At 38.0% G+C, this 12974-nt stretch overlaps 1 protein-coding gene across 1 annotated transcript in view; it reads left to right on the forward strand.

The window, feature by feature from the left end:
* LOC115466353 (E3 ubiquitin-protein ligase TRIM39-like) overlaps positions 1-12974 on the forward strand; it is a 399358-nt gene that overhangs the window by 359725 nt on the left and 26659 nt on the right. The window contains exon 19 of the mRNA XM_030197539.1: positions 3277-3297. Within this exon, the coding sequence (XP_030053399.1) occupies positions 3277-3297 (21 nt within the window). The remainder of the gene's footprint in view (positions 1-3276; positions 3298-12974) is intronic.

A 12974-nucleotide genomic window follows, 5' to 3' on the forward strand; every position in this document is an offset into this window, starting at 1 on the left:
ATGTTATGAGTTAGGTGCCAAGTCTTACAGAATAGCACGTAGCCATTTGCCAATTGACTTTTGGCACCCAATTATTGCTAGTTGAGGGCTTGTTGATCGATTTTGGTGTGCAAATTTAGTTGCTATGTATAGAATAGAGGGGATAATGACACCATTATCTGGATAACTTAGAAGAGCTTTCCTGCACTCTGCTCTATGTAAACTCTAACTAATTTGAAAATGAAAATGCATACATACTCTCACTTTGAAAATTGCCCAAGGAAACAGCCACATTTTTATGTCTAGAAAAAGAGAAGGGGCAAAAGCAGACCTGGCTCTTATGTTTACCAGCACTGTTGAGCCACTAAACAGATACTTTGGGTTATTCATTTAAAATTAGAGCTGCTGAATAGCAGTCCTAACTGTAAATGGATAGTCGGGGAAGTGATCGCCAGTCAGGCATATATTCATTGGCACTAATTAAACAGGGAAGTGGTGGTTATTTTAGAAGCTCTATTTGTGTTATGGACATCTGAAAACCATCCATATTGCATAGATGTCCAAATACCGATTTTTATAAAGCCAGAATATGGACGTCTATGACTGCAGTACATCCATATGACAAGGGTGCATTTGATTGGGACTAGGGAGGGACCAAAATATGTATGTCTAGCTCTTATTAAAAGGAATGCAAAGAATGTTCATGATCAAAAAGATGGATGTTTGTAATTAGACTTGGAACTTGGCATCCAGGTTCTGACTTTGATTGGTAGCCAATGTAATTTAGACAATAGTGGGGATGCTGAAACCAGCACACACCTAAAACCGGCCTGAGCCCTTAAGACCACCCGTTGATCTAGCAGTAAGGGCTCACGTACTACACACGCGGTGACTGGTCTATGTACGCTAACTGCTGATTACCACTGGAAATGCCGTGCGTGGGAGGAAATAAATAAATAAATCATTCAGGCATTACGGGTACACGGCAAACCGGAAATTACCGCTAGGGGGCACGGTAACCTGGTGGTAGTCTTGGCGCATGCTGCTTGCCCATAGAGCCTAATGCACCTTTGTAAAAGAACCCCATAAATAGCCACCTTTCTCTATCATCACACTTCCTCATTGATTTAAGACAAAAGAGCATTTGAAGTGTCCATAAACAGTTGAAACAGTCCATTGACCCAGTGGTTAACAGTTCTTAAAAACAATCTTGGTCAATAAATCATGAAGAAATAAGTTCAAAGATGATGATGTACTTATCCTTTAATGCTCAAATATATGAATTAGTGATGATAGGTATGGTGCGGTAGATTCTTATCATTATTCCTTCCTGACTTGGATCTAGGTTTCACAATCACTTGCTTCATCAGGGGCATACAGGATAAATCACTCATCAGGCTTCAAAAGACTTTGGGCGTCTGCTCAAATATGGTGCCGATTGCCGTATTTTCCAATTAGTGACTCTATTTTGAATTTTAAAGTGATTACTGTTCAATATTGGAGTGAAATGTGTATGAGACCAATGAGTTATTAAACAAGAGTCAATGGTTTTAACTACCTCTGATGTGCTTTGGGTTATAACATCTTTCAATGAAGCATCATTTAAAGAGGTAAGTGGTATTAAATGAAGGGGATAAGAATGCCAACATATTGATTTAAAATGATATCTTGGTGGAAGCAGTACAAAGTTCAGGTCTTCAAACCAAAGAGATATTTGTTTCATAATTGATGCCATATGATAGTTGTAGATACAAGGAAAGTTCAAGCCACCCCGTTCTTTATTGGACTTCAAATTTTTGACAGCAATGCGTGGTGGTTTTTCACACCATCAAAAGGTTAAAAGATGTTTTTCAATAGCAGCATAAATGGTGTGGTCAAATAAGAATGGCAATATATATATAAGATATAATTGACTTTTGGAGCAATCATCAATTTGATTGTATTGAGCTGTCCCCACCACGTTGCCTCAAGGGAGACCATCTTGAAGTGAGACTTAACTATTTCCAGAAGATGATTACTATTTAGAAGTTTTGTCTCTTCCACTATAGGACCAAAGAGGATACCCAAGTATTTTAGTTTGGTAGGAGACCAAATGAAGTTAAACGCAGAAACATCTTGCTGTATGTACGGACAGTTAATAGGCATTAATTCTGTCTTTATTTGGTTAAGCTTGCAGCCAGATGAGCGAGAATAATCAGATATAATGGAAAGGAAATGAGGGATTGAAGACGGCTTTGGAAACAATAGAATGTCATCTATATAGGCAGAGAATTTGACAGAAAAATTTCTACAGCAAATACCTTGAATGCTAGGGTTGTTATATATGGCAATTAGCAGTGGCTTATAAAATTCTATAAAAATACGTTCATTTTTGACACACTTTGGCACTTGTACTTGTGCCAGGTCTATGGTTGGCAGACGTATGAGGTGGATTACATTCATGGTTATGCAAGCTTTCCTATTTTCCATTACAGTATGAACATCTAAGTGAAAGCACCTAGTTAGAGTCACCCCTTTGATAATTTGCCCATCTGCTGTGAAAATGGGGGACCTCATGCATAATATACAAGATTTTAGAACGTGCTGGGGAACAGCCAGTTTTCATAATGTATGTAGGTTCTAGTTTCAGTATTGCTGCAAGCACAGATTCTTTCCTCGTTTGTTTTCTTTCATAAAAGCTTTCCCCCGATATGTAAACCAACGGCTCCTGGTTGGTTAAATAGCAGTTAGCCGCCTAACCACAGATATTCAGCAGGAGATAACTGGTTAGCTCCTGGCTAGCCACTAACCGGTTATATCAAGCGACATAGCCAGTTAGGTGCAGATATTTAGTGCCAAACCAGCTATGTTGAGGGGTCAAAATAGGCCACTGAAATAGCAAGCCTATATTTGACTGCTAAAATGTTAACTGGCTGGTGCTGAATCTCGGCATAGCTGGTTAACATTTCAGCGCCCAAAAATCCCTGGATATTGAATGCCGGTCAAACAGCCCACCATTGACTATCTGGGCTCAGCTTATGTGGGCTGCCTTCTGCAGTATGAATATCGGCCTTTGTGAGTCACTGTATGATTATTTACTGTGGTCGAAAACTATTCCAGTTCTTAAGTAAGTCATTAGATATGTTAATAGCTGGGTGGCTGGTGGGTGTGACGATCACTTGGTGATTTGCCTAGACCTCATGCACAATATACAACATTTTAGTATGTGTAGAGGAAAAGCTGGTTATCATAATGAATATACATTCTAGTGCCAATAATGCTGCATCACTGATTCTTCCCACTTTTATTCTCTTGTAGAAATGCTCACTGCAGATAACAGTAAGTAGTTTTCTATGTTTTTTCTTTGGCTGAAATAATAACACTTCTTAAGTCTTGCCCATTATGGTTTAATGAAATAGAGTCTGCATGGGTTCAGCTAAGGGAAGTTTTGCCTCACCAATTTGCTTCATTTCTTTGAGGCGTAAATAAACATGTGGATAAAGGTGAGCCGGTTGATGTAGTGTATCTTTTTCTATGATTACCCCTAAAATTTTACCAGAAGCTACCCTTGATAATTCTTCTGTTTCACTCATCAATCATCTCATTACAATATCTTACATAATATTAGGAAAGCCTGAACAAGTAGTTTTGGATACATTCTGTTTCAATTTACTCAACTCCAACCAAACCAAACCTTAGCTAGACATAATTATAATCTCTTCAAATCTTGTTGCTCTCATCTAACAGACAAATGAAATATATATAAGCTAAAATACCATGTTTCCTAATTAACCTGCCCAATGGTTGCAAATAACTTATTATATAGAAGAGGAGAAAGGAGAAACACAGAAGACATTGGATCAAAATATGATGTTTTAATCTTCAAATAAACTAACTAAGGTCTAAACTCTTTCGTTCATAATCACATTAAATTCAAGTTATTTATTAGTGACTCTATTTTGAATTTTAAAGTGATTATTGTTCCATATTGGAATTAAATGTGTATGAGACCAATGAGTTGTTAAACAAGTTTCAACGGTTTTAACTACCTCTGATGTGCTTTGGGTTATAACATCTTTCAACGAAGCATCATTTAAAGAGGTAAATGGTATTAAATGAAAGGGGATAAGAATGCCAACATATTGATTCAAAATGATATCTTGGTGGAAGCAGTACAAAGTTCAGGTCTTCAAACCAAAGAGATATTTGTTTCATAATTGATGCCACTATTTCCAGAAGATGATTACTATTTACAAGTTTTGTTTCTTCCACTATACGACCAAAGAAGATACCCAAGTATTTTAGTTTGGTAGGAGACCAAATGTAGTTAAACGCAGAAACATCTTGCTCTATGTAAGGATAGTTAAGGCATTAATTCTTTCTCTTTGGTTATGCTTGTAGCCAGATCAGCAAGACTAATCAGATATAATGGAAAGCAAATGAGGGATCGAAGACAGCATTGGAAACAATAGAATGTCATCTGTATAGGCAGAGAATTTGATAGAAATATTTCTACACCAAATACCTTGAATGTTAGGGTTGTTATATATGGCAATTAGCAGTGGCTTATAAAATGCTATAAAATACTTGCATTCCTGACACACTTTGGCACTTGCACTTGTGCCAGCTCTACAGTTGGCATAAGTGTGAGGTGCTTTACATTCATGATTATGCAAGCTTTCCTATTTTCCATTACAGAATGAACATCTAAGTGGAAGCACCTAGTTACAGAGTCACCCAATTGGTAATTTGCCCATCTGCTGTGAAAATGGGGGACCTCATGCATAATATACAAGATTTTAGAACGTGCTGGGGAACAGCCAGTTTTCATAATGTATGTAGGTTCTCGTTTTAGTTTTGCTGCATGAACAGATTCTTTTCTCGTTTGTTTTCTTTCAGAAAAGCTTTCCCCCGATATGTAAACCAACGGCTCCTGGTTGGTTAAATAGCAGTTAGCCGCCTAACCACAGATATTCAGCAAGAGATAACTGATTAGCTCTTGGCTAGCCACTAACCGGTTATATCAAGCGACATAGCCAGTTAGGTGCAGATATTTAGTGCCAAACCAGCTATGTTGAGGGGTCAGGCCACTGAAATAGCAAAGCCTATCTTTGACTGCTAAAATGTTAACTGGCTGGTGGTGAATATCGGCATAGCCGGTTAACATTTCAGCACCCAAAATCCCTGGATATTGAATGCCGGTCAAACAGCCCACCATTGACTATCTGGGCTCAGCTTATGGGGGCTGCCTCCTGCAGTATAAATATCGGCCTTTGTGAGTCACTGTGTGATTATTTACTGTGGTCGAAAACTATTCCAGTTCTTAAGTAAGTCATTAGATATGCTAATAGCTGGGTGGCTGGTGGATGTGACGATCACTTGGTGATTTGCCTAGACCTCATGCACAATATACAACATTTTAGTATGTGTAGAGGAAAAGCTGGTTATCATAATGAATATATATTCTAGTGCCAATAATGCTGCATCACTGATTCTTCCCACTTTTATTCTCTTGTAGAAATGCTCACTGCAGATAACAGTAAGTAGTTTTCTATGTTTTTTCTTTGGCTGAAATAATAACACTTCTTAAGTCTTGCCCATTATGGTTTAATGAAATAGAGTCTGCATGGGTTCAGCTAAGGGAAGTTTTGCCTCACCAATTTGCTTCATTTCTTTGAGGCGTAAATAAACATGTGGATAAAGGTGAGCTGGTTGATGTAGTGTATCTTTTTCTATGATTACCCCTAAAATTTTACCAGAAGCTACCCTTGATAATTCTTCTGTTTCACTCATCAATCATCTCATTACAATATCTTACATAATATTAGCAAAGCCTGAACAAGTAGTTTTGGATACATTCTGTTTCAATTTACTCAACTCCAACCAAACCAAACCTTAGCTAGACATAATTATAATCTCTTCAAATCTTGTTGCTCTCATCTAACAGACAAATGAAATATATATAAGCTAAAATACCGTGTTTCCTAATTAACCTGCCCAATGGTTGCAAATAACTTATTATATAGAAGAGGAGAAAGGAGAAACACAGAAGACATTGGATCAAAATATGATGTTTTAATCTTCCAATAAACTAACTAAGGTCTAAACTCTTTCGTTCATAATCACATTAAATTCAAGTTATTTATTTTCCCCAGTCACTCGCAGACTAACAACCAATGGATTGTCTCATCTTCAGAAATACCAGTCATCTACTGTATGGGATTGGTATGGCTGTTGTCACATTCTACATAGAATTTGTCCTGTTAGTCAGAAGAGCCGGGATATATTTTCTTTAGCCACATCCAGCTACAAACACTTCACTGGATGCTATGGAATAGATTCAAGAAAAGGCACTGGGATACAGTACACTAAGCAGGGATTCTGTAGAGGCAATTGCTTGTGATAACATACCTATTAGAGCTTGCGGTAAGGAATTTTTCTGGAAGAAGGCATTGTGTTGGCTTTGAAACATTATGTTGTTAGGGTGATCTAGGTAATGCACTAAGGAGTAAATTCTATAAGTAGTGCTAAAAAGCAACGCTGATAAAGTGATGCACTTAGTTCGATTCTATAACGAATATGTTTCTTTTATAGATTTGTCTTTTATAGATTCACACTTAGCAGTAAGGTGTACCTATGTGTAGGTAGCTACAATTAGATCTGTTATAACCAGGCCTAAATACTGACACCTAAATTAGGCGCACGTAGGCGTGATTTTCTTTCAACACGCAAAAATCTGAGAACAAGACCCTAACCACGCCTCAAAAATTTTATGCACGATAGGATTCAGGCGCAATCCGTTGTAGAATTAGATATGTGCCTTAATCCTAATTATTGCCAATTACTGTCGATAATTGTTAACTCCCAATTATCATTACTGATTGGCTTGTTGTTCATTTAAGTTGTGTACAATCTTATAGCGTGTTTCAATTTACTCAACTCCAACCAAACCAAACCTTAGCCAGACATAATTATAATCTCTTCAAATCTTGTTGCTATCATCTAACAGACAAATGAAATATATATAAGCTAAAATACCATGTTTCCTAATTAACCTGCCCAATAGTTGCAAATAACTTATTATATAGGAGAGGAAAAAGGAGAAACACAGAAGGCATTTGATGTTTTAATCTCTCAATAAATTAACTAAGGTCTATGTGCGCACCCATGCGGGCACAGGAGTTGCACAAATTAGTGAGGGCCCTGAAATTGGGATCAGCACCAGGGATAGATGGGTTCACCAATGAATATTATAAAATGCTGTCGCATCAGGTGTGTAGACCCTTAATTGAATACTTTGATGCAGTGATTGCCAGAGGTTTTTTTTCACCGGGGGAGAACGAGGCAGTGATCACGCTTATATCAAAACCGGGTAAACCAAAAGACTTAGTAGATTCTTACCGGCCCATATCCTTGATCAACGTGGATATTAAAATATTAAAATATTCTCTCGGGTATTAGCAGATAGATTGATGAAATATATCCTAAGCCTAATTGGGGAACATCAGGTGGGGTTCGTCAAGGGACGCCAAGTGGTCAGACATGTCCGTAAAGTGCTATTAGCAGTGGCATACGGTCAGAACACGGGAGACCCCCTTTTATTGGTAAGCCTAGATGTTAAGTCATTCATTAGGAATATAATTAACTAACTTGCTGGTAGATGTGAGGATCACGTGGTAACTTGTCTAATGTTAAAGTAATGGACTTCATAAGACACCAAATTAAGATTTCATTAAATACCAGAGAGAAACCAGCTGTCATGATGCATGTGAGTACCAATATCATTAAGAGATACAAGAGACAAAATATAGAAGCTAACAGGTCAATATTTAAACATCTCAATCAGTATTCCTTTAAATGGTGGTTCTGGTGTTTAAAAAATACCTGAATATTCCTGGCCATTATCCATATAGGAGGGAATTCAATAAACGGCACCAAAAATTAAGCACCCAAAAAATTGAGCTCTAAGTGCTAGGTTATAAAGGAAGCATGCCTGTTATAGAATAGCATTTGGTGTGGATCCAGCACCTAATTTTTGGGGCAGGTGTAAATGTCAGGGCCCAACAGGTATGCTTTGGGCAAATTCTGTAATTCCACTTGCAACTTTTTGGAATGCCTCTGACATTCCCCCTGTCAGATACGTGCTATGAGAGTTAGGCGCCAAGCCTTATAGAATAGCACGTAGCTAGTTGGCAATTATTGCTAATTCAGGGCTTGTTGATTGATTTTGGTGTGCAACTTTAGGTGCCATATATAGAATTCAGGGGATATTGACAATATTATCTGGATAACTTAGAAGAGCTTTCCTGCACTCTGCTCTATGTAAACGCTAACTAATTTTCAAAATGAAAATGCATACATAATTTCACTTTGAAAATTCTCCAAGGAAACAGCCAAATTTTTATACCTAGAAAAAGAGAAGTGATCGCCAGTTAGGCATATATGTATTGACCCTAGTTAAACAGGTAGTACCTCTGAATATGGTGGTTATTTTAGAAGCTCTATTTGTGTTTTGGACATCTGAAAAACAGCATTTAAGTACATAAGTATTGCCATACTGGGACAGACCGAAGGTTCATCATGCCCTGCATCTTGTTTCCAACAGTGAACAATTCAGGTCACCATCACCTGGCAAGATCCCAAAGCAGTATAATATATTTTATGCTGCTTATCCTAGAAATAAAAACAAAAAAATACACAGAGTGTATAGATGCAAGTATAATGCCAGTATGGGCTATTAACTCAGGTGAGGTAGCGTCTCATATATTCTACACGATAATCTTTCTTTCACTCATTAGGTGAACTGCTTATTTGTGTACATTTTTTAATCATTGACTCGACCTCCACCTCCCAAATAACTAGTGACTTTTAACAACACCCTTAATACAAAAAAGCACACTACACTTATCTTAGGCATTCCATTCCACTCATTATTTCATAGACCTCTATCATTTCTCTCTTCTATCATCTCTTCTCCAAGCTGAAGAGCCGTAGCCACTTTAGCCTTTCTTCACATCCCATTCCCTTTATCATTTTCATCGCCCTTCTCTGTACCTTTTCTAATTCCACTGTATCTTTTTTGAGATGCGGTGACCAGAATTGCTCATAATTCTTGAGATGCGGTTGCACCATGGAGCGATACAAAGGCATTATAATGTCCTCAGTTTTGTTTTCCATTCCTTTCCTAAGAATACTTAACATTCTATTTGCTTTCTTAGCCCCCGTCACACATTGAGCATAGGGTTTTAATGTATCATCAATGCTGACACCCAGATCCCTTTCCTGGTTGGTGACTCATAATGTGGAACCCTGCATCACATAGCTATAGTTTGGGTTCCTCTTTTCCACATGCATCACTTTGCACTTGCTCACATCAAAGGTCCATATTGCATAGATGTCCAAATACTGATTTTATAAAGCCAGAATATGGACGTCTACAACTGCAGTACATCCATACAACAAGGGGAAGTGGTCTGTGCATGTTTTGATTGGGAGTAGGGAGGGGCCAAAATATATGTGTCCACCTCTGATTTAAAGAAGGGCAAAGGATTTTATTTATTTTTGTTACATTTGTAACCTGTGCTTTCCCACTCATGGCAGGCTCAATGTGGCAGGCAATGGAGGGTTAAGTGACTTGCCCAGAGTCACAAGGAACTGCCTGTGCTGGGAATTGAGCTCAGTTCCTTAGGACCAAAGTCCACCACCCTAACCACTAGGCCACTCCTCCTCCTTCTCCTCCTCCTCCATGTCCATGATCAAAAAGATAGACATCTGTATTTAGACTTGGAACTTGGCATCCAGGTTACTGAAAGGTGCTTTGATTGAGCAATCCTCCACTGGTGGGCGTAAGGGAAGTCACAACAAGTATTTTTCTTTCCCTGGGGGAGCTCACAATTTTAATTTAAGAAAAAAGGAAAATAAATTACAAATACCTACAGTGGGATTTGCATCAGCAATATCTTGTTCTCTCCAGTTTTTTTGGCCTTGTCTGCTGACTGATGTAACAATTACGCTATTCCTTCATGCAGATGTTTGACACAAAGAAGTCCACATCACTTGTTTTGTTTTGCCGCAATTATAGATGGGATGTTTCAGTGTGTAAAATGGATGTTCATGCTGGATGTAGCCAGCCTTGGATGTCCATTTCTCATGTATTTTACAACAGGCTGGATGTCCATATAAGAGGAACTGATTTGGACATCTTCTGAGCTGTACATTCTTTCTACAATCTGCTCCAAAAGACTAAACGTAGGTGTTGGTGCCAGTTCCAGCTCGTAACATCAGAATACCAGCCCCTATGGAGGCAAATATATAAATGATCGACTGGAAGGAACCTAGATCACTGCATTGGATGGCAGTATAAGTGCTGATCTCCTGCAGATTCCCGCATAAATATCATTATTGTCAATCTTAAAAATAATATCATAGCCTTATTTCTTCCGTCTTACCATCATTTAACATCATGTCTGCCAGAAAATCTGGCAAGCGATATTGAGTAGAACCATATTTGCTGCACAAGGAACAACCAACGAAAACGGATGATCAGACCTCAACCACCATTTTAGATGAGTTTTGGGCCCTGAAAGACATGCTGGCTGATGCGAAGGAGAACATGGGAGATATAAAGAAGGACCTTTCTACCATTAAGACAGAGACGGCACAATTCAAATCCAAGGTAAATAGATTAGAAGCCAGACAATCCATCACAGAGCAAAACGTAAAAACTTTGCCACACAGTTAGAACATGATCACAAAGATAATAATAACAGAACCTGCCACAATAACATCAGACTGGTAGGCCTGCCAGAAAATTTAGAAGGCCCTGACCTGATCAGTTTTTCAAGAAATTCATATCTTCTCTCCTTGGTCTGCAGTTCAACAAGGAATTTGAATTAGAATGGGCCCACTGGGTCCTTTCACATGATAAGTTCTCATATTCTTTGATGACGTGTGTTATGCTATCCTCAGGTTACTGAGATTCTACAGTGAGCTCATCTGAGAGCACCAGTGAAACACAAGGACAATGTGATTCAATTTTTGCCTGATTTGAACAAAAATACTGTAAAAATTATGAAGCAATTTTTGACTTAACTGCCCAGACTGAGAAAAATAAATGCACATTTGGAGCTTTTCTTTCCTGCACGAATGCGTGTAACATACAGCAAAACATACAGCAACTGCACCAAAGATTTTCTTAGCCAGCACGGATACCTACTTAGAAAAAGTTGCTCCAAGTGCTATTGATTCATTATAATCTCTAACATCAAGTTATTGGCTCTCATTTTTTTCTTATTATGTGTCGATGGTATTTCCACCACTCACGAATACATGGCAAATGACAAGGTTGAACTATAGAAGTGTTATTCCTTCCTGTTTTCAAGGTTCATGTTCTCTGCTATACTAAGCAATGACATTCACCTTCCACTCTGCATACTATTTCATCTATCTCACTATTATATAGACATACTTAACCTTGACTGCATGTTCATTTGGAAATATTTTGTTTGCTTGCTTTTATCTTTTTTGGGCTATATTGGAGAGCATATACTTCCATACAGAGGTGATTCTTTAATCATCCAATGCTTGTTTAGGTTGATAATATATCTCGCATATTCTACTGTGATAAACCTTCAGCGGGAGTTAGTGCTGGGTGCTGTAAACCCTGGTGCTCTGCAACTCATAGTTGTTTCTTTTACATGTTGCCATTATACAAACTATTCTCTTTTTTATGAATATCCTATACCCTGATAGAGTAATGTTGGTCACTACAATGGGCTATTTCATACTTACTTTTCCTATAATCAAACTAATGTATGATCCATGTAATACCTATATTTAGTGCTGGCTGTCATTTTCTTATCACTCAATGTTAGGGATTTAACAATCCTATAAAAAGTAAAAAAAATCTCAACCTCCCTTTCCAAATACAATCCAGATTTCATATTGTTTCAGAAAACACATCTGACAGCATCAGAGTCTACTAAACTGCAATCCAGATGATCTCTTACACCAATCTTCTCGCCTGCAGAAGGCAAACGGAATGGTGTAGCCTTCCTGATAAGAAAAAGGACTGACATAAAACTGATATCTCATTCTAGTGACACCTCAGGCCGATGGGTTATGGTAACCTTTAATATTAATGATGTTCTTCTTTACCTTATTAATATTTATGCACCTAATGCTGATTGCCCAGACCTTTTCCATAGTATAGTCTGTTTAATAGCTAATGGAGGCAACACCCTTTGTGCGCTTGAGGGAGATTTAAACTTAGTGCAGAATCTAGACTTAGAAAATCTAATTATGCTTATAAAAAAAACAAAAGCTTGGTTCACATTACAGGACATAATGGCACAAATAAAATTGCATGACATTTGGTATCTCATGCATAATAATGAGCCTGATTTCTCCTTTTATTCACCACCACATAATTCTACCTCACTCCTGGATAAGACCAGTCATTCCAGCATTGAGAGTATTATTGTCTGATCATGCTCATGTTCAGATCCAGCTAACCTATCCACTCTGCCAAAGCACAGTTCCACTTGGCGCTTTAATTCCACGCTCTTGCAGCATTCATCATTTCGTGAACTCATTTCCAATGCAATAAATGAATATTTTCACTTTAAGTCCCTGAATGAATCAGACTGGATAATTTGATGGGATGCATTCAAGGCATATATTAGGGAGATAATAATAGGGTTCACCACATCTCAGATAAAGTCATTAAGGGGGATTATTATTATTACTATTAATTACATTTGTACCCCGCGCTTTCCCACACATAGCAGGTTCAATGCGGCTTACATAGTAAATAGAATTACAAGTCTTGAAGGAGAATGTTACAAGTTGTAGTAAACATAGTAGTAGTGGGGTTTTGAGGATATGTAAATTGAGCATGGAGAGGTAAACAAAGATAGGATGAGCAAAAGGAGAAGAGATTGGGAGGGGTAAGGAGTAGGAAGGATAGAGAGGAAGAGATTGAGGAATGAGCATAAGGAGATTGTGAGACATGGTCA

Source organism: Microcaecilia unicolor, chromosome 3, assembly GCF_901765095.1.
Source record: "Microcaecilia unicolor chromosome 3, aMicUni1.1, whole genome shotgun sequence".
Classification (NCBI taxonomy): domain Eukaryota; kingdom Metazoa; phylum Chordata; class Amphibia; order Gymnophiona; family Siphonopidae; genus Microcaecilia; species Microcaecilia unicolor.